This window comes from Psittacula echo (genome assembly GCF_963264785.1).
Source record: "Psittacula echo genome assembly, chromosome: 2".
In the NCBI taxonomy this organism is placed as follows: Eukaryota; Metazoa; Chordata; class Aves; order Psittaciformes; family Psittacidae; genus Psittacula; species Psittacula echo.
In genome coordinates, this window is record NC_137737.1 from 134876713 (window position 1) to 134899357 (window position 22645).

General features: G+C 39.7%; 1 protein-coding gene across 1 annotated transcript in view; it reads left to right on the forward strand.

Annotated features, from left to right (window-relative positions):
* The window catches only part of NECAB1 (N-terminal EF-hand calcium binding protein 1), a gene marked incomplete at its 3' end in the record, with an annotated part of 54918 nt that extends 35458 nt beyond the window's left edge, over nucleotides 1-19460 (forward strand). The window contains exons 6-13 of the mRNA XM_080610651.1: nucleotides 4233-4369; nucleotides 5006-5118; nucleotides 8138-8214; nucleotides 12286-12339; nucleotides 13532-13644; nucleotides 15675-15752; nucleotides 16478-16569; nucleotides 19432-19460. Coding sequence (XP_080466777.1) covers nucleotides 4233-4369; nucleotides 5006-5118; nucleotides 8138-8214; nucleotides 12286-12339; nucleotides 13532-13644; nucleotides 15675-15752; nucleotides 16478-16569; nucleotides 19432-19460 — 693 coding nt within the window. The remainder of the gene's footprint in view (nucleotides 1-4232; nucleotides 4370-5005; nucleotides 5119-8137; nucleotides 8215-12285; nucleotides 12340-13531; nucleotides 13645-15674; nucleotides 15753-16477; nucleotides 16570-19431) is intronic.
* Between the last annotated feature and the right edge of the window lie 3185 nt (nucleotides 19461-22645).

Consider the following 22645-nt stretch of genomic DNA (forward strand, 5'->3'; position numbering starts at 1 on the left):
AAATAAAATACTTTGATAAACTTGGAAAGCTTGTGCCACACTCAAAAACTGAAGCTGAATCTATGTCATAGTTTGGCATGCTATGCTTTTTCATTTTTACAATGAGGATGCTGTAAAAGTCAACACAGTGAGCATCTGGATCTGGCTTCTGGTGAATTTATGATTTTACTCTTGACTTTACTCTTCTGATACAGTCTGAAGAACTAGATCTTACGGAATTAAATCAAAATGCTTGATTTTTATTTTTTTTTATTTTTTTTCCTATGGGCATATGAAAACATCACACCAGCATAGCAGTCATCCTGACTAATTTTATATCCTCAATTTAAAGTTATAACGCATGGCATTGTCCCACTAATGTAGGATAAACACACAGGGCACGAGACATCCCATGATCAAGAGAAATTTAAATAGGTTATTCCTCACTGAGTCTTTGTCAATTATAACTACTTTTCAGTCACCTTGGGGGTATTTTCTGTAAAGATAAGCATAAATATCTTTTATGAAATTATTTTTATATGACACATAAAATAGGAAACAGAAAATTGCAAAGTAAGAAACAGTAATAACTATTATAAGTAATTTTACAAATAAAGTACAATAAATAAGTTATAAAGTGCTATATAACATAATATGCTACGTAGAATAGCAATATAGGAAGGAGAGGCCAAGGGGACCAGGTTTGTTCAGCCTGGAGAAGAGGCTGTGGGAAGATGTAATTCTGCTGTCTAAAGGAGGGTTATAGTGAAGACCAAACAATGTCATCTCTTTCAGGGGTGCACAGCAAAAGCACAAGAGGCAATTTCTGCAGCTTGTGGAAGAGACATACGGAAAATTCTTTTTGCAGATAGATGGAGTAATCTCCATCCTTGGAGATGTTCCAAACTGAGCTGCACATCACCCTGAGCAGCTTGCACTAGCTTTGAAGTTGGCCCTGCTCTGGAAAGGGGGTTGGAATAGATGACAGCCAGATGTCCTTTCCCACTACATTTGCGGAGCTTTGCCTAAGCTCCCACCTCTTCTGAGAGATGTCAGAGTTTTTTTGCCCCAACCAAATTTAGTTTGCATGTCCCAAGTCAGTGAACACAGGTATCTCCCTCCTTTCCATCTCAAGGAGCTGCTCTTGTGATAAGTGGATCAGTATGGTGTCAGGTCTCCCAGGGGGAGAGAACTGGGGCTGGCACCAGGACTTGAGAGGATCAAGAGAATGACTGAACCTGTGGTGGCCCTGAGATGTGGACTCCTGCGATGTGGATACCTAAAGCCCCACCACCTCCATCGTTATAAAAGGAGAACCTCTTCTGAACCTTTTAACACAGCTGTAAGCAAGCTTTAAAGACCACAGTGACCTTTTCCACAGAGAAATCACCCAAGTATGTGTATTTTCAGTTGCATTAATGGGAACTCAAATCTTAGCTACTCACAAAGGTCACAGTTGTGTCTTGATGAGGTAGATGTGGAAAATTATCCTCATTCAGTCACAATCAGTAAAACTAACAAGCAGAGTGATACGTTAACACAGACTTATTTCATGTGGACTACTCAAACTGCTGTGCAGTATAATGTATATGCTAATGACTGGGAATTTGCAGCTAATGAAATTAAACAGGTCATTTTTCTAATTTATATATAGACACCATCTGTGGGTCCTATTATTAATTGGTGGCACGATACACGAAGAATAGAAATACTGGGCATGCCACTTATGCTGATTTTACCATAATGTACACTTAATAAATTAATACACATTTTTCTTAATTCAGAAATAACAATGCCTTTCTCCTAATGAAATCTTGTACCAGTGTGCCTCTTGTGAAATGCAAATGAAAGCATTTTTCTGTATGAAGTAGAGTGGTGAAATGATAACAAAGCATGTAATTCCTCATTGCTGAGAGCTGGAGTTCAGCTTTAAGTTGAATTGTAATGGCCAATCTTTTTTCCTCCGTGACTTAAATTATAATAATGCTGACAATTAGATATGCTGAATAGTTTTTTCCATGACCTTTGAAGAATTTGAGAAGGACAGGTAGGCATAGTTATCTTTCAGTGGGCAGGAGTCAAAGTTGTCCAACATTGCTGTGAGCTCAGATTTGCTGGCTTAGAGCCATTACTTAAAGAAAAATACTGAGTAGCCATTTACTCATTAAAAGAGTTAAGTCTTCTGTATAGAAGAGTTGTAAGCACTCCTGTTTGGGTAAAATGTGCATAAGGAAAGAGTCTTTGATAATTCTAGACTCGCACAGATATGTTAGCATCCTGCCTGCGTGGCCCATCTTTAGAAATAAACTCTGTGTACCTGTAATTGTAAGCTGTATTTAAAGATCACAAAGACCTTTTCCATAGGTCTTTTTCAAGTATAGAACTTACAGAACAACAGAACAGGAAGAGAAAAAAGACTAAATCCTGGTGCAATGCGCAAACTTGTAGTAGTTCTGATGGGAAAAAAAACCCTGAAATCTTAACGATTTTCAGGTGCAGGAAATATTTCTAAAGGAGTCAAAAAGCAGCCAGCCTCAGAGAGCAGCAAGTTTTACAGAGCTAATGTTTGTATGATCCCCTCCCATCAGCATGAAATTAAATGATGTCTGCCAGGTGCACCAGTTTTAAATCAGTTGCAGTGAAGACAATGTAGAAGCAGAAGAAGAAAATAAGCTTTGCTATTGCATAATAAGATATACTAATCATAAAGGTTGCCATAAATGTTATTTGTAAGGCTGGTGTGAGCCTAAGGTATTCATTCAAAAGGTGGACAGTCTCCCATGAAAATCTATTTTAAAAATGTATAAATGAGAAGTTATTTGTTGGAGAGAGGCTTACGCCTGATTCATCTGAAGACAGAAGTAAATATAGAAGTTGCTCCTGGCAACGTAAGTTCCAATGACTCATGGGTGGTTTAACATCTGAGATCTTTCTAGCAGAAGTCTTCCAACAAGAACTAAGTTAATAACACATATCGTGAATTGACTGTTCTCACTTGAGAGCAAAATGCTTTTAAAGCTATTAACTCAGTCCTTTTATTTTACACACAAATTTCAAAACGTCCCACATTTGTGTTCTGATTGCAAACACATACATGCAAAAATTCTAAGAGAAGTCTAAAAGTCAAAAAGGCATTTCACATTGAGAAGAATAGGGAAGAGCTTGAAAATACTCATATGCATTGCCAAAAATACTCAAATGGGTTGTCAGCTTGAGTAGGAGGCAACAACATTCAAACAACAAGTTTTCTTTAAAGCTTGGAGATAACAGACCGTCAATCCATCTTCAACTGTGGTGACTAGAGAAATCTTTCGTTCAATGTACTTCACATTTTATGAAACCATTTTAGATGGAATTGTAGCCAAAGGCTTTCAGGATCAGCTGAATGGGATTTCTGCACACATAAGCACACTTAGGGCATATGAAAAATGCACACCAGCATACTTTCATCAGAGTAGGACCCAACAAATTCATTTACAGTTAGAGATAGAAGTCCATTTTCCTTCCCTTTTCCAGATGGGAGCTCTACACAGTAAGCAGAGGCTCTAGGGGTCTATCCTCTCTATTATATTTACTAATGAGAAAACCACAAAGAGGTTTTTTATATTATGCTAAATGTAGGTGCAAACTTCTCTAATAACCAAGCTCCAACTCAAGGAACTTCTGGATCCATTTAGTGTAATTGTGAAATATATTGATACGTGGTTTCAAAAATAATTAAATTATAGGAACAAAAATCAGTTAAAGACTGTTAAATTCAGAGGGCAATCTCTCTGGCACAGGCAGTCCTCCAGCCAAAGTGCTGGTGGAGTTTTCCGGGAGTATCACTAGGCATGTGCCTTGCTCAAAGACTATTCCCCTAATCACTGTCAGAGACAGGTCAGTGGGCTCGATAAACTTCTTTCACAAGAGTGGAGCTGAATAAAAGCTAGTTCTGCAGTTGTCAATCATATCTTGGCTTTTCCACACTTACGAAGTAATGTGGTACTGCCATCAACTGGAGTTAAGAAATGTAAGGAAAAGGGTTTTTTGGAGGTGGAAATGATGTTGTGACGCTCTCTCAGCTTGGGTGGGATCAGCATTTAAACCTGGAAATGTAGAAGTCTTTTGGTCCCAAAATGTAAAGATAGGTTGCTTATGTGGTTCACATGTATAAGCATGAAAACATCCAGGCTGCTTCCTTTCTGAATTAAATCTGAATCCTTCCTCTAACCTAGTAGGCAAATCCTTACTTTATTTTTTTATTTTTTTAGGACTATCAGGAAGCTTCTAATTTGGAGCAGTTTGTGACTCGCTTTCTTTTGAAGGAAACACTGAACCAGCTTCAGTCCCTCCAGAGCTCCGTGGAGTGTGCCATGGAAACCACAGAGGAACAGACGCGGCAGGAGAGGTGAGCAAACCTCCTGCCCAGCTGCAGTGAAGGGTGTGAGCAGAGGGGTCACCGTGAACCTCCAACACCATTTTACATTTCACCCTGCAAACTGAAGGAATATAGGAGTAGCAATGGAAAAGCCAGGGTAACTCAGCACTTCAACTACAGCTATTTTGGAGAAAACAAGTTAGTTCCTAGTGCAGATGCCCCAGTCCCTATGTAAAATCATCTTCAATTATGCTTAACCCAGAGGCAAACTGTCTGAATCAAAATCCCATTAACATATTCCTAAACTAATTTAAGGGTGCTCATAGTCCCAGAAATGTATCTGTTCTCCATCCAGTATTAGCTAATTCTCATCAGTTTTCCTTCCTTATTATCAGATACATGTTACTGTTTATCTTTTCAATCTTTAAGCTGAAGGAGTCAACATTTAAAGTTCATATCTCACTTTTAGCTGTTCTTGTGGCCCTAGTTCCTCCACAGAGATGTTGTGAAACTCATGAGAATGAGGGAACGGTGTGAATGGTTCATTAGGTCAGGTCAGAACCACATCACAAACACCAGCTTTGAGCTTTTTCTCCCTCAAAGATAGGTTTTACACCAGCTTAACCTTTGTTTTTTTACTTTATAAAGTCTCCTGTTTCTGTGCAGACAAGATCCAGTAAAACCAGAAGTGCTCTCAATTCAGTGGCCAGGAGAACACTCAGCTCGAAGGCTGCAGAGGAATAACAGCCTGTCACCAAACAGCCCTCGTTTTAGCACAGGTATAGCATTTCACATTTTAAAGATATTTAAACCACGCATACACACACATATACAGAAAAAACATACAAGATTTGTGTTTGTCTCAGCACTTGGTCTTCCTCCTTACTGCCTGCTACCCATGTGCACAGTAATACCGCAGGTGTGTGTGTGTGCGCAACTCTCAAGCCAGCACTTCTTTAGCCTTTGTACTTTTTCAGGTAAAGCCACACTGCTTCCTCTACATATCACACCCATGGTACATCCCAAGTATTAAGATTTCTTTGTTTGATCAAAACATAGTCCAGGTGCCACAGGAACTCTCAGCTGGAAAATGAGCAAGTTACTGAATTTGCATATCAAGAGCATGTGTTGAAAATTCTTCAGTTTCTGATAAATGACCTTTCTCTCTCTTTAGAGCAATCACTGACATACACATTCACACTGTGGGTGATGCCAGCAACAGCTCTCAACATGCACATATGTGTTTCCTTGAGTATTTTCTTGAGGCTTTAGCAAAGCAAAATTTTCCACAGACTTTAGAGAGGCTCAGAGATGCTTGCGCCTTTGTAGAACATTTTCTAGCTTCACCTTTGCTATATGATATCAGATCATTATACAGTTATAAATATGGCTGCAGTAGAGATGGGGAGCTAGAAAGTCTTCTAAAAGGGGCATGTCTTATCCATATAAAGAGACAAGACACAGTGTCTTTAGTCTTTCCTCTGCTGCTAACTTCTATGACTTGGGAGAAAAAGATATAAAAGTTATTATGACAAAACATAATCGATCTTGAATCGGTCGAAATTTGAAGTCACCACAGGCATAAATTGCACATCTCAAACCCAAAATCTCATTCTAGGAGAATCTAGTGGAGGATGGATCAATCCTAATAAAAATATTGCTGCAATATTGCTGCAAGCTGTGTGGTTCGGTTGATACGCTGGAGGGAAGGGATGCCATCCAGAGGGACCTTGACACGCTTGTGAGGTGGGCTGATGCCAACCTTATGAAGTTTAACCATGCCAAGTGCAAGGTCCTACACCTGGGTCGGAGCAATCCCAGGCACGGCTACAGGTTGGGCAGAGAAGAGATTCAGAGCAGCCCTGCGGAGAAGGACTTGGGGGTGTTGGTCGATGAGAAAATGAACATGAGCCGGCTTCAGTGTGCGCTCGCAGCCCAGAAAGCCAACCGTATCCTGGGCTGCATCAAGAGGAGCGTGACCAGCAGGTCAAAGGAGGTGATCCTGCCCCTCTACTCTGCTCTTGGGAGACCTCACTTGGAGTATTGTGTGCAGTTCTGGTGTCCTCAACATAAAAAGGACATGGAACTGTTGGAACACGTCCAGAGGAGGGCCACGAGGATGATCAGGGAACTGGAGCACCTCCCATATGAAGATAGGCTGAGAAAGTTGGGGCTGTTCAGCCTGGAGAAGAGAAGGCTGCATGGAGACCTCATAGCAGCCTTTCAGTATCTGAAGGGGGCCTACAAGGATGCTGGGGATGGACTATTCATCAGGGACTGTAGTGACAGGACAAGGGGTAATGGGTTCAAACTTAAACAGGGGAAGTTTGGATTGGATCTGAAGAAGAAATTCTTTACTCAAAGTGTGGTGAGGCACTGGAATGGGTTGCCCAGGGAAACTGTGAATGCTCCATCCTTGGCGGTGTTCAAGGCCAGGTTGGATGAGGCCTTGGGTGACATGGTTTAGTGTGGGGTGTCCCTGCCCATGGCAGGGGGTTGGAACTAGATGATCTGAAGGTCCTTTCCAACCCTAACTATTCTATGATTCTATGAATTCATCAAGCACCTAGGAATGCTGTTTTGTTGGAAAGGTGGAGAAGGGTCATTAGCTGCAAAGACATCAAGTTAATGTTATTAAATTAGCTATAGAGTCCACCACAAGGTTATACCATAATTAGGGGATACATGAAAGCCCTAAAGACAGCATATTGCAGATAACTATTAAAAAGCTGAAAACCCGTCAGAGTTTAAGTATGAAAACAGCTGTAGCAGCTAAATGCCCTTCTCTGAATGAAGAAAAAGCCCCTTATTCCCAATGCATACAAGCCATTCTACAATTATTTTAGGAGGCTCCTTCAGGAATCCCTCAATATCAGGATTCCTCAACATGCCATGCCAGAAACCTAGATCACTTAGCTGCAGATGTACACCCAATTAATTCTTTTCTACTGTTCATAAGAATGTTGTGTTTTGATTTGTTTTGGTTTTTTTGGAAAGAACATTCATACTCTTAACCTTGAATAATCCTGGAATTCTGCTGGAAACACTGTATCAGGACCCTAAGAACAGCAACAGACTGGCTATGACAATGTCCTTGAAGTCAGGTTCCCACAGCAGCTCTGCTGTGTCTGCAGGGGGAAGTAAGATCCTGTCACTAGAGCTGTATTGCCCATGCCAGAATATTTCAGACATTCTTAACTGCCTTGCTTTCACTTTCACGGATGCTCTCAGGGGAAAGAGGAACTGCAGTCAAGACACACACATGGTCCCTCCATGGGATGTATTTGAAAGGAATCCCAAAGACACGCTTGCTATGCAGCAGAAGAGCTGACTCCTACTCTTAGAGAAACCTTTACATAAAGAAGACAAAGAAACGGCAAACTAAGAAAAATATTAAGATAGAGAAAACCTTCACGCACACACCCCCCTCCCAGATTATTTTTGCATTTTGAGCAGAAGTACTCAGGTAATGAGCTGGTTAAATCTGCAGAGGAGAGTGTTTCTTTCTTGAGGTACCAGCATGATTTCAAAAGCACTTGAATGTATTAATCTAGAATGTAGTTCTCATTCTGTATTGGATTTCAGTTATATCTTGAAAAGAAAGAAAATAATTCATATAGTCAAAATCATGCTTTCCTTTAGTTACACCTAAATGAACATGGAACTAGTTGCAGCACAATCTTCAAGAACCAAAATAAATTGCCAGCTAAGCCAAATATTTTTGTAAAATAAATGAATATGCTGTATTTCAGGATTGTGTAACATTTGATAAATGTTCATTATTTATGTTTTCCAAAGGTTGGATGGAGGAAAACGGCCAGTGGATGACCCAGATAAACAGACTCCAAAACCTGATTGACAGGCTGGAAAAGAAGGTGTGTGTTTCTTTTCACCTGTTTGTCTTTTCAGTAAAGAAGTCTTTAAACCACAACTGCTTTCCATGTCCCAGTCACAGCCTTTCCAATCAGTGAGTGAAACATCACCTAAGACAGCTAACACCCATTAAATCCCTATATTTTTCCTTCCACCTTCTTTCCTGCTTCATCAGAGTATGACATGTTTTTTTTCTGTTTTCCTTTCCCCTTTCCATCATCACAGATCCAGCTGTTCATCAAGAATTGAATAGTCACATTATGACTGGAGGGTTCTGTTGTATTTAGTTATGCTTGTTTTCAGGAACATGGGACAAGTCTCTCTTTTTAGGATCTTTTTTTTTTTTCCATTTCCTCTCTGAACTTTCCCACTAGAGCTTGACATAAAGTTGTGTTTCCTCCTTCCCCACCAGAGAAAACTGATTTATAAAGGTTAAAACACTCTGAGTGTTTTAACTGTACTCTGAGTACAGTTCAGCCAAAAGCTAATGCAAATCTTATCATCCTGTCTGGGAGGTGGTTGCACCAGCTCACAGAGCCCGGAGACTGCCTGCAGTTCCCATGCCAAAGTAGAGCCATCTGGGCATCTGACAAATGACCCATCTGATCCAATGAAACCGGGGCTTCCAGGGCCTTGTAAAAACCTGAGTAACATCTGTCTGTAGAGAAAGTACCTGTTTCTTTTTTCTTTCAATGAGATTGAATGCTACCCTAGCTTTTAAAATTTTGGTTATGTCTATGTGTGATGACTTTTTCTTTTTGGAGAAGAAAGCAGGGGTTTAAGTAAGGTTTTAAATTCCTGTGTTGCTCTCTACATGAAGTATCTCTGTTGAAGGACAGACAGCTAATGTTGGATAGATGCTAAGGGAGTAGCTGTATTCAAGGATTTGGGACTCAGGGGATTTCTTCCTCCTGGTCTACTAGAGGCGAAGTTTTAGGTTGAATTGCTCTCACACCCAGGAGTTGCTCCAGTTTCAATCAGGCTGATGCTGCTCCTCTGTGCAGGTCAGAGCTCACCAGCAATGAGGCTGTGCACATACTCCAGAAACATAGGTCAAAAGCACAGCAGCACACGTACCTTCACCAGCACCCTCAGACAGGCATCACTTACAGAAACATGAAGAATATGCAACAGCCTGATCCTTCTTCCCAGCTGAGCAGGATGGATGTTCCCCTGTGAACATTATCATGGGCTTTAAGTTTATCTAGTGTTTGTGGCTGTATCCATGCCCCTTAGCCAGGCACTGGCTCAGACCTTGGGTCGTGGCAGACAAGTGTCTCCTCCATCTCGCCTGCTAGTGCAGCTTGAGTTCAATAGCAAATTATACACACAGAAAAAAATAGTTAAGTGAGGGATTAGACAAGAAGCCAGAATAAATGGTGGTGATCTGGCACAGGGCTCAGAAAGATGACCTTTCTCTGCCATTGCTCCCTCCCAAATGAACAAACTGCTCCTAATTACTTTTACCCTTTGGTCCCACTTTGGGATCAAAATTTGGTACTTCAGTTAGCTTTATAACTGATTAGCTGCATGACTGATGCAGTCACCCCTGGCCATGTAAGGCTGCTCTCCAAAAGCTCAGTACTTCCTTCGGTTATCCCTGAGGTCTGACAGTCTCTCGCATCATTTCTCCTTAACCAGCTGTGAAATTTGGTCGTTCTCTGTGGCACTGTCTGTAACTTCTGTCAGCCGCTCACTCTGCTCCTTGCTGTGCTCAGTAGCTCCTCACGGTCTGCTCATTCCAATAAGCCTCTGGCCAGGGCATACCCATCCACCTGCACACAGCAGCTTCCTCCCGGAGGTCATTTCTGCATGAGGAAAGCAATTACACAGCAGTTGCCACATTAATGACATTTTAGTAGCAACTTGGTTTTTTTCTGAATAGATAAAAGTTGGATTTTGAAATGTCAAAGTCCATCATGAAACACAACTCCCACCTTTGGTCCAGCTTTACTCCCAGCTCTGCTTTGGAAACAGCAGCCCCCTGTCCTGCCACAGTTGCCTCCCGACATGAACTGATGCCAAAAGGAGTTCAAGGAAACTTAACATTTAAAAGAATCTGACTGAAAAAAGAGACCTGGCATACAGCACTAATGCACTGCAAGCATTACAGAAAGCAGCCAACCATTTTGTAGTATATAACTTGAGGATGTTTAACAAGGATGTTAGAAAATGATCAGATCTGCTACAGATAAATGACAGAGAACCTCAGCCTGAAAAGGATCTCAGTGCCAAAGGGAAGCAGTGGCAGGGCATAGACCTTTTAAAACTTCTTAAGGGGGCTGGCAAGTTACCCATCTGTGTTTGCTACTGGAAAACTACCTGGTGAAGGATTTAGTGTTGTCTAATTCTTCTGCTGTCTTCTGTCAAAGGTGAATTTAACCATGAATCAGTCTCATAAGTTGTCTTTTTTTTCCTTAAATAATACCTTTTTTTTTTCTTTTCTACATTCATATTTTCTGGAAAAAAATGGAATACTTTTCTTGCTACCTTAGTAGAGAGTTTCCAGTACAACTTGAGTCATTCCTTCCCTCTCTTTTTCCATTTGTTTCCCCTAGAAATAAAAGGCACTGTAAGTATAGAAGAGCCACAGGAATATGCATTTTCCCTCAGGGCTTTTACCTGAAGTGTCTGCACTGACAAATGAGCGATTAAAAGCTGTGTTTTCTTCCCTCCAATCATGCATGTCATGCCCTTCTATGCACATTCTACAGAAGTAAAGCTACACTGGACTTAGTGCAATTGCAGCTTCACTCCTGCCTTGCTCTGCCACCTGCTGCTGGTGTGGGTCCCCTGGTCATTTGGATTCTATCTGCACACCTCTTCTTGGCTTTCCCATGAGTACAGTATTTGTACTGGCAAAACACTTGCTCCTTGAGGTTAATCAATCCTCACCCAGCAGGAAGCAGAATGTTTTTATCTTTCCTACACAAGAATTGCGTGCAGTAGGATGTGAAACACCACTAACAAAGAGCACATCTTGCTCCAGCTGCTTACTGCAAATCAGTCTGCTTTTTGTCAGGCATATAGATATTTCTCAGAATATCCATATGGCACTGGGCTCGAAGGTAGTGCATGTGCCTGGCATGTAAATGCTCATTGTGTGTGCATTACTAGACAGTGTTTGCATGAATCACTGATTCATGAAGTGCGCATCCAGTCTGTGTGCCAAGAAAGCATACTGCTGCCTCCCAGATGCATCTGTTTGCTGCTGCCCTGCCTGTCCTCAGAAGCAAGTGCAGTAGTTCAGAAATCTGACTTGGAGCAATGCTGAAAAACAGTCCCTTGCAACCTTTAACCCCCATAGGGAAGTTTCTTCTGTGTAAAGTTTTATGATTGCAGAATGGTAGCTGATAGTTTGTTTCAAATGAGGTTGAGGGAACTGGGGTTTTTTAGTCTGGAGAAAAGGAGGCCCAGAGGGGACCTTATAGATCTCTACAAATAACTGAAAGGAGGTAATAGTGAGGTGGGGGTCAGTCTTGAGTGATAAGACATCAAGCTGCGCCAGGGGAGGTTTAAACTGAGTATTAGGAAAAACCTCTTCACTGAGAGGGTGGTCAGACGTTGGAACAGGCTGCCCAGGGAAGTGGTGGAATCACCGTCCCTGGAAGTGTTCAGAAACTGTGTATATGAGGCCCTTAGTGACATGGTTTAGTGGTGGTCCTGGCAGTGCTGGGGTAATGGTTGAACTTGATGATCTTAAAGGTCATTTCCAACCTAGTTGATTCTGTAATTGAAATCACCATCCTTGCTCATGTCCATAGTCCACATGACAACTTCAGAAGGTATCTGTCTTACACATTTGTGAAAAGTGGATTTCTTACAAATGAAATATCACCTGATCAGCATTATAAATAAAACTGTACAGAACAGCTAGGGTTGGATTTAACCACTGAAGCGTGCAAGATATTGCAAACAATACTTCTATTTGACTTACAGCTAATAAAGAAGGGATTTAATTATAACTTCTGGAGATTAAACAGAATCTCGCTATTGGAGTAGTTTGTTAAAAAGAGCAGACTACAGATGTAGTATTGCCTCGTATATTTCTGTTTTTTTCAACTGCCTCAAAGGACCTAAAGCTTGAGCCATTTGAAGAGGAGGTTTTGGAAGAAAATGCAAAATCTGTAAGTGCTTTTCAAGATTGCTTTTGCATGCCAGGTATTGAGACAACAATCTCACCTGATCTCTTTTGTTGAAAACTAATTTAAAAAATCACCATCCTCACTTTTTCCAGCAATAAGAAACCATTTTAGTTAGCAGAATACATCGTGCAAGAGGCAACAAAAGAATATATGGGCAAAACTTTTATATTAATTTTTTGATCATTTTCAAAGGATGCAGTAGCCAAAACCTCAACTCACATAAGGAGGAATAGGTACAATTAATAAGATTTACCAATTTGGCAGCAGTGTTTAAGGGATGATAGCTTCTCTCCTCCAAATCACCTAATGCTGAATGCATGCTTTAAATCACTGTTGTATGGTCTTCTCCTCTTCCTTCCTCCCTCCCTCCTTTCCAAAACTGCTACAGGAAACCTTATCAGGAAAGACTGGAGATCATCTAGTACTAAGCAATACTCAGTATTGCAACTTACAAAACCAAAATCATGACCAGCAATAAATTTACTGTTAAGTAAGCTTATGTCCCAAGATGAAGCTCATTTTTTCTGATACACTAGCATTCATACATTCAGGGCTTTGGACCTAGCAAAATGCGAATCAAATACACATGAAAAAATAGCCAAAAGAGGTGATCCATCAAATTCCTTCTTTCATCACAGGAGTTTAATTAGATATTTTTTTATATTATACAATATTGCTAGACAATCTCTGTTCATCATTTAACGTGGGCTACCTTAGGCATCTCATTCAGGTGTGAGTCATAGCTCTAAAAGGTAAAAGACTATAAGAGCACCTCAATGAAAGTAACACTGCATCCATTGCAGACTGTGGGAATACACTCTTATCTCAAACCTCGCACCTGGCTGCATCCAGATTCATCCAAGGAAACATGCTGACTGTATTACTGAACATTTCAAAGATCAGCATTGGCTTCACATAGTTACTCTCTTATACAGGGTTCAGACAACTCTTGTTTTCTCTAATGTGGACACTCATTTGAGTGTTCCCATTCTGCGCCTCACCTTGCCCAGACGTAAAAGCCAAATACGAGCATTTATACTTCTTCACTCCAGAGCACTAAACTAGAGACTGCAAACTGTGTTTTTTATTGTTTTATGGTAGACTTTTCTGAGTTTAAAGCACAAGTAACTCAAGAAGATGATATGGCAGTAATAATGTTTTGTTCTTGTATCAGCACATAATGATTGTCCAACGTCAAATGTCTGTGATAGAAGAAGAAATTGAGGAATTCCGGCTTGCTCTGAAGCAGTATGTAGAATCCGCTTCTACTCAGGGTGGCTGCTTGCAGTAAGTACAACGTTATTGTGCTTGGGCTGAAGGAAGGAATGCAGCCTAATTTCTTGAATACCTTTTAAGTGGAGCTGGATTATTTATGAAGAGAGAACTTGTAACATCCTCTTTCCTGGCATGTGTGTAAGGCAGAGCTTTTCAAAGACAACTAAAACCACAGACATGTCAAAGTGTATGTGCAGGCTAAGTAGTATCACAAAATGTCAACACAGACTATCTCAAAGATCCTAAACAGTCTTCTAAGGCTTCTCAGCTCTGCAGGTCATCAATTCATGGCTTCTGGAAGATCCTAGGCTGACACGCTATATTGGAAGACTCACTTGCCATCCTTCATTTGCGCTCACTTGGCAAGTGAACAACTTACCACCTTGTTTGCCAGTTCTCTGGTTGGAAGTTTTCAGAATCTTTCAGAATCTTCCCGAATCTTCCCTTTAAGCTACAGTTTTAAAATTTTCATTCATAATAATGGGAAAAACTAAAAAGCAAATTTTTCAACTAATGGGGGTATTTCTGCTTTGCTCCTTTTAGAATTAAAGAAAACATTAGAGCTGTGTTAAGAATAAATTTTAATGACTCACTAGTGTACTGAATTTCTTAATTGAACATGCTGGAGAAAGATGCTTATTTTACACACTACAGAACATTCTGGAAGAAATACTTTCTTAATGTGTGCACAATACAGGCTCTTCCTGTATCTTCAAAGGCTTCCAAAGCTGACTGTCACATCCCTAATTTGTGAGCCTTGTGGTTCTTTGATTGTCACACTTAGGACTGTATCAGTAGTGTTCACCCAGACCAGAAAAAGTAAAATTAGCTAGAAGAAGAAAAGAGTGACCTATTTTGCAGTGGTGAGGCACTGGCACAGGTTGCCCAGAGGAGCTGTGGCTGCCCCATCCCTGGCAGTGTTCAAGGCCAGGCTGGATGTGGCTTTGAGCAACCTGGTCTAGTGGAAGGTGTCCCTGCCCATGGCAGGCGGTTGAAACTAGATGATCTTTAAGGTCCCTTCCAACCCAAACCATTCTATGATTCTATGAAAATAAAACTCTCTTCTGTACCAAAAGCTGGAAAAAACAAAGATGAGAAGCTGCCCAGCCCTCCTCCAAAAACGAACATCCAGCAAAACACTGCAGTGAGTGCAACCCTGTCAGGGGAGAGAGCTTACATGACTTCAGAACGCAACTTAACAAATGATGGCAAAAAATTGACTTTCTTTCCCAGATTTACCGGCATTTGGTAAGTCTGTAGTGCCACCTAGCGGTTGAGTTTTACTGTAGCTGCATATGACTTTTTTCCAACAGTTCTTGGTATTTTTGCCAATTTACAATGTGTTTTCACACAGAGCAGGAGAAAGACGATAAATCGTACCAATTTTTGCTTCTCACAGAATGAAATATAATCTGAGACCAGTTTTCAAGGACGTCAGTAGTAAGATCGGCAGTCTCACACTTGGGCACTCTGAGAAATATGTATATATACTTTTTATGCTACACGTCTAAACATCAGTTTGAGTGGCATCTCTACCCATGGCAGGGGCTTGGAACTAGATGATCTTAAGGTCCTTTCCAACCCTAACCATTCTGTGATTTTGTGATTCTATGATACGCTGTATTTGCCGATTTTCTCTGAACCACAGTTATTTGATTAATTTTCTGTATTACTGATTAGCAGTTCTTTAGATAAATTACACTTCTGGAGCAATATGAAAAAGGAGTTTCATAAATGGGTCCATCATAAGTGCAGTAAAGTAAAATGTTTATTAAAAAAAAAAAAGCCATGAAAATATTCCAAGACATTTTTTAGGAAAAAAAAAAAAAAAAGCTCATAATTTGCATTTATTTACATTTATTATTTGGGCTGGTGTTTTTTTTGTTTTTGTTTTTGTTTTTTTTTTAGTTTTGGTTTGGTTTTTTTTTCCCAAAAAGCACTGCATTTGGTGCTACTCTTAAGCAGTTTGGAATAAGATGTGTACGTCCAATGACTTTGCCATGTTTCTTTAAATTCTACAATTTCTACTCTACAATTCATAGTGTTTCCATACAGAAGCTTCCAAGTGATTCCCGCTTCATTGTTTATGAGTTCTGGGAGAACAGCAATGCCTGGAATAGGTAAGTTTTGGGGGTTTGGTTTGATTTGGTTTTGTAATACCATTTTGAAGATTAGAAAGCAATCATGTAGAAAGACTGAACAAAAATTGCTTTAAATAAGGCTAAGTGATCTCTTGCTAAATATATCACAATACTTCAGAACAATATTTTGGTTGCTAAAGACTTAAATATACTAACATATGTAAAGAAAAATGTCAGAAAGACGAAGCTAATTTGAATAGAAGTTGTAGTGATTAAAAGTCCTACCAGGCAAATTCTAGCCTGTAGGAGGCAGACGGCTGAGAAATTCAGACAAAAAGATTTTCCTTAAGTAAATTTACTGTTAAAAAAACCCAAACAAACCCTATAGTCCTAAACCTGGAGACAAGAAACCATTCTGAAGAAGTCTCTAGAAGTTTAGTTGCTTTCCTTTTGAACAAAACCCCAGTTCAAAGCTTATGTTCACTAAGACTCAATAAAACACGTCAACGCTAGACTGGCTCAACCAGTCACCCAGTGCCTCAGAGTGGCAGTTAACTGCACAGAAGTCAACCTGTGTTTAATAAAACATGAAAGCACTTCACAGCTCATCTGGTCTCCTCTCCTACTATCACCATTGCCGAAGTTTTGCAGCACAGTTATTTCTGATACAGCATTAATTGCAAAATTTCTAATGCTCATTAAGAAAAAAAAAATAGCCCCTTTAAAAAAAAATTATATATTCTTATTTTTTTACAATTATTTAGCCACCTTCAAATGAATTACAGCAAGACATTCCAAAGAAGTAATGTGGACTTCTTGGAAGCTCCAGAGCTCATGACAACAATGCTAGTCCCTGGTAAATACCAATATTTCACATTATTTTATTTGTTCCATGTGAAGAATCCTGCTACGTTAGTGTGTTCTCTATGCAGGACTACTGCAAAATATCACCCTTAGTCACATCATCTTTGGTGAAATATGGAGGAGAGAGGAAATCCAAATGTTTTTATTTTAAGCATAGAAATGTAAAGTGCATCAGCAAGAATGAGACTCACAATGCTTTATTTTATATAGTGCAAAGTTATGCTAGCATATACTATTTAAGAAAATATCTAAACAATAGTATTTGTGAATCGTAAAATAGACCCTGTGTAAGATTTTCAGGCAGAAAAATGCTGATGAAGATTTCATCAACTTAATACTTACATTGATTGAAGGGATCCTTGATTACTAATAATTGACATTTACTAACCTATTGCTTCCTGCTGTGTTTAAAGAAAAAAAAATTGAAACAGCAAGGTATTAAAATATTATAAATTATTGTTTCTAATACAAAACCAATAAGCATGCAACATTATCTTTCTCAAAAGGGTGAAGGATGAAGCAAAGCAAGCATCAGTCCCATATTTACAGCGGGAGAACAGCAAATCTTTGTTAGGGAACACAAATCTATTACAGTGAAACCCTGATTTCCCTATGTCTGAGCTCAGAACACATTTAAAATAATAAAATCCCACCTAGCAGGGAAAAAAAAAAAAAAAAAGAAGACAATATTACATAGTTCTGTACCTGGGGTTTCACCTTGAAAGAAAGCAGCCAACCCATTTTCAGACCTCATGAGCCTGATCTGGACACACGATTATATGCCAGGGATTCCCGCAGTATCAGGAGATTGTACTTAATGAATCAAGAATCTATTAAAATCTTCTGTCTTACTGGGAGACTGCTGGATTTAAGACAAACTTGGCTGAAGGAAACAATGCAGTTTCTTCCCTAACTTCTTGGTGTCCAAGAGCTAAAGTGCACATGGCCCAGGAATGTTCCAGGGGCGGTTCACTCACAGCTAAGGTACAATTAACGTAAAATGAAATGCAAACATAATTTTTAAATGCCTACATATAGAAGTACCTGAAATTGGACTAAAAATGCTCATTAAAGCATCTACTCTGCCTGCTAAGAGGATTTCAGTCTGCAGCACAGTTGCCATAGAAACAGCATTTCTCACTGTGCACTCCTTGCTGGGGGGCAGTGGGGAGTATGGCATTCAGTGCTTTTTCTACAGCTCTATAGATTACCTGTAATTTAGAAATCTGCTCAAAAATTTGAACTTTTGTTTCATGAAAGTACTTCCCATGTTTGATCTATATAAATTGTATTTGTATTTGAAAGACAGAAAATGATCTTGAAGTAAAAAATGATGACTGCAATCCTACAAGTATACTTTATGAAAGAATTTTAGACACTGTAGTACCATTGCAAAATCAGGGAGAAAAACCCTTCTGCCACTAATACATATAGAGGCTCTATTTTAAAAACAAATTTACTCTAGCTCTGACACATCCCCATCTTTTTACACATCCAGGTAACTAAGAACTGAAAAACTTCTAATCTGAATCTGATTCAATCAAAGATTACAACTCAAGAGTCTCCACCAATTAATATATAAATGTGCGCTTATGCAGCTAAGAATAAGTCAGGAAGACAAGAAAGAGTCCTCAACAGTGTTAGATCCAGTATCATTCTAAAGCAAATTAATTTACCATCAGTTAACAGGAACCTCAGCCTATTATAATCACTCACACACCTGTTAACCAACCAAGTATGCTTCAGGCCAATCTACCAGGGTGGCATGAATCAGTTCATCTTCAGTGAATGCACAGTTTTTATGTAAGATCTGGGCTTTAGGACACTAGAGAACCTTTTGGTGAAGAAAAGCTAGGGGAAAACTGTTCAGCACTTACTGACACTATAATCCATGAAATAAAACTGTTCAATTGGCATTTTTTTTCCCCAAATTCATTAATACAATGATGTGTTGGGAGACTAGTAGGCTTTCTTAGCACTAACTCAGGTAGATTCTTAAGTATCTTCTCACCATTCTTCAAGAATAACATTTTTGATGAAAATGGCATAAATTGACAAATTTATGGACATTCACTAAAACAACTGTGTTAATGAATTTAATCCCCAAACTGTGTAGTGCAAAACCTACTGAGCCTAGTACGCCCTTCCACTGAGGGAACTGGGCATCTCACATAGAGTCATGATTCCTTTCCTCCCATCCTGTCTCTCTCCATAAATCTTGCAGTTCCTCTGCAGAACATTCAATTTCCAAAGGCCAAAAGGTAGGGACTCTGGAGAAATACAGATGTATTTCACTCCAGCTCCATCTATAATGTGGTGATTACAGATCTTCTTTTACGGGAATGACATTTTACAAGTCTGTCTTGCTTTTGGGACAAAACACTCAAGCCCTAGAGCTGTGTGAAAAGAACACCAGCTTTGAATATGTCAGCAGGAAAGACACTAAAGACATCACAGCCACCCAGGGAACACAGTGCTTGGCTTAAGCACTGAGACACACAGCAAAACAGGAGGGAGGATTTATGTGGTTTGCTCTCTGGGTTCTGGGTGCTTAATTCTATGCAGCTGCACCTATGACATACTGATGCTTCTTTGGATGTTATCAAAAGGACATATAAATTCTTGTGCTGAAGCCATACCCCAACCAATTAAGACTCAGCTCTCTTACTATTTTAAGTATTCTTACCCTGCCTGGAGAGGTTTTGTCCTTGATGGTATGCAGCTTTCAAATAAAGTAGTATTAGCTGTTTCTTTATATATGTCATAGCTATTTTATTTAGGGTGTTTATAAGAGGTGGGAAAAGAAATACTGTTTATGTTAACAACTGAATAAATAAATTCCCCTCTCTTTCAGCATCGTGGTGGGTCCTCAATAACAACTAGAAGCTATGGTTCCAAGTAATGTTAAAGTTGCATTGTCTTTCATTGCAGTAACATTCATATAGCAGTGTCCAGGTGTGCCTGGTTATAAGTTTATGATGTGATACTGTTTCTTATTTTGGACATGACCTTTTCCATTTTAAAATACGGAAAACTGCACATGTATGACCTTCTTGTGACTACTTTAGTGAAATGATGCATCCTAAAGGCGGAAATAAGGCAACTATGCTAACTGTTTACTGTATATATTCAGTGAAAACTGTCACAGAAAAGTTCATCTTGGTTGATATGACTAAATATTTGTGAAAAGTTTTAGTCTTGCATTAATAAACAGTTGTCACTTAACGCTCCTATCTTCTCCTTTTACAGAACAAACAGGTATGAACACGAACATGCATGAACACAAACATTTTCATACATGTCTTATGCTTCAGAGAAGTTATGTCATTAATTAGGACAGTAAACATAGGGACAACTTTCTGTGTTAACACAGCTTCACTCATACAAGATATTTTCTGCCTAGGACAAGACAAGTACCATTTTCTCTTCAGCCTCTAGCCCCTCCCCTCATGAGAGGAAACATATCTACCTGTCTGTCAAACCATTATAGATCCACAGACTTAACATCTCACAAACAATTTGCTTTGAACCCTATATCCTTACCACTCAGAAAATATTTGCATTAGATTATTGAATCAAATCCTTTGCCAATTAAGTCAAGGGAACTTAGATTCTCTACACAAATATGGGTGTCAGAAAATGACAGGTGCCCATGTTAAAGACAAATTTCACCTGTAAATATTCTTACAGTAACTCAGCAAAAGTGAATGCTTTTAATACTGAAGTCCAAAGCTTTCCCAGATTGACATGATCCAACTACAGATCTGTTAATTTAAAAAAAGGCACTCAAATAGCCATATTATACTCACAAAATGACATACCAGTGGAAGTTTAAAGGTTTCTTGTCTTTAGCAAAGTAAAACTACTCATACACCTCAAGATGTGGCTGGCTTTTTTCCTATCAAAGATGCTACTCTACTGTATGGCATGTTTTCTTTTGTCATTACTGATCTATAGACAAAGGAAATATAGTGATACGTGACTCTGCTGCAGGGTAAATCTGTAAGTGAAAACAGACACACTACACTGAGTACACTGAGGTTTATGGCATTTTTCCTTTCCACTGGAAAAGCCATATTAAAATTATTCTTAAATAACCTGCTTTAGAATTCCATATCAATTGAGTGTTGGGGGGGAAGGAAAGTCCTAGTAGGCCATATGTCTTTCTAATAGTTATTCTGCTTTGTATATTTACTAGTAAATATTCTGGTTTCAGCTCAGATAGAGTTATTTCTCTCTGCTGGGCATCAATCAAGTGGTGGTAAGCAATTTACTGTGTTTTTTGAATTTTCATTGCTCGTTTTTTTCTTGTTCCCTATTATTACTATTGTTAATATTGTTATCGTTGTTATTATTCCTATTATCACTACATTTTACTTTAATTATTAAACTGTTCCTATCTCAACCCACAGGTTTTACATTCTTCTAATTCTTCTCCCCATCCTGCCTGGGGAGAGAGAAGCAGGGGGGTGCGCGAATGGCTTCGTGGTACCTAGTTGCTGGCGGGGCTTAAGCCACGACAGTAAACAAACACTTTGATGAACCACACACCAGAATACATTTGAGACATTTCACTTAAGAGTTTTGAGAGCTACACAAAGAGATTGCCTTCAACACATACTGCAGAAAAAGATCCATAGGACTCACAAATTTCCCAGGGATTAAAAACCAACCAATCAACCAACCAATGATTTCAGTTCTCTGTAACATTACTTGTAAACATACAAATAATAGAATATACTTGCAACTTTATTCTAATTGACTATGTGCTACTAAACATCAAAAAAATCCTAAATTGAAACAAGTTTATTTGAGTAGTTCAGGGAAAGAAATCTAGTGTCTATCAAATGCAACTTGAAAGTTTTCTGCACTTTTACGATTACCAGTCAATACATTCTCATTTAGCTTCCACTATCATTTGCGACATATTAGAAAATTGCCTTCAGTGCCCAGATGATGTTGCTGTGGGTCTGAGTAAGGGTTTTGAGGGCAACTGTATTCATACAAATATCTATTATTGACACTCGCCATCTGAAGGATGCTTTCAGAACATAAACTACTGCATTCCACTTCTCTGTGAAATACTCTACTAATTTAAGGAAGTAACAGAAGAAACTATGCTTTGGTATACTCATTTACCCATATAAGACATGATTAAAATCTGTCTTGTTCCTCAGTTTTGTCCATTACTTCCACTTTTCAAAGTCAAAACCACGGGTCAGTTATTTTCAAAGAACTTCAAGGAATGCAAAACATAGGCAGTTCTCTTGCTCTGATCTGATGTCTCAGTGACATGGACAGTGAGATTTGGTGACATGAACAGTGAGACTGAGTGCGCCCTCAGCAAGTTTGCCGATGACACCAAGCTGTGTGGTTCGGTTGATACGCCGGAGGGAAGGCATGCCGTCCAGAGGGACCTCGACACGCTTGTGAGGTGGGCTGATGCCAACCTTATGAAGTTTAACCATGCCAAGTGCAAGGTCCTGCACCTGGGTCAGAGCAATCCGAGGCACAGCTACAGGTTGGGCAGAGAAGAGATTCAGAGCAACCCTGCAGAGAAGGACTTGGGGGTGTTGGTCGATGAGAAATTTAACATGAGCTGGCAGTGTGCACCTGAAGCCCAGAAAGCCAACCGTATCCTGGGCTGCATCAAAAGCAGCATGACCACCAGGTCAAGGGAGGTTATCCTGCCCCTCTACTCTGCTCTCGGGAGACCTCACTTGGAATATTCTGGTGTCCTCAACATAAAAAGGACATGGAACTGTTGGAACAAGTCCAGAGGAGGGCCATGAGGATGATCAGGGGACTGGAGCACCTCCCATATGAAAACAGGCTGAGAAAGTTGGGGCTGTTCAGCCTGGAGAAGAGAAGGCTGCGTGGAGACCCCATAGCAGCCTTCCAGTATCTGAAGGAGGCCCATAAGGATGCTGGGCAGGGACTCTTCATTAAGGATTGTAGTAACAGGACAAGGGGTAATGGGTTCAAACTTAAACAGGGGAAGTTTAGATTGGATCTAAGGAAGAAATTCTTTCCTGAGAGGGTGGTGAGGCACTGGAATGGGTTGCCCA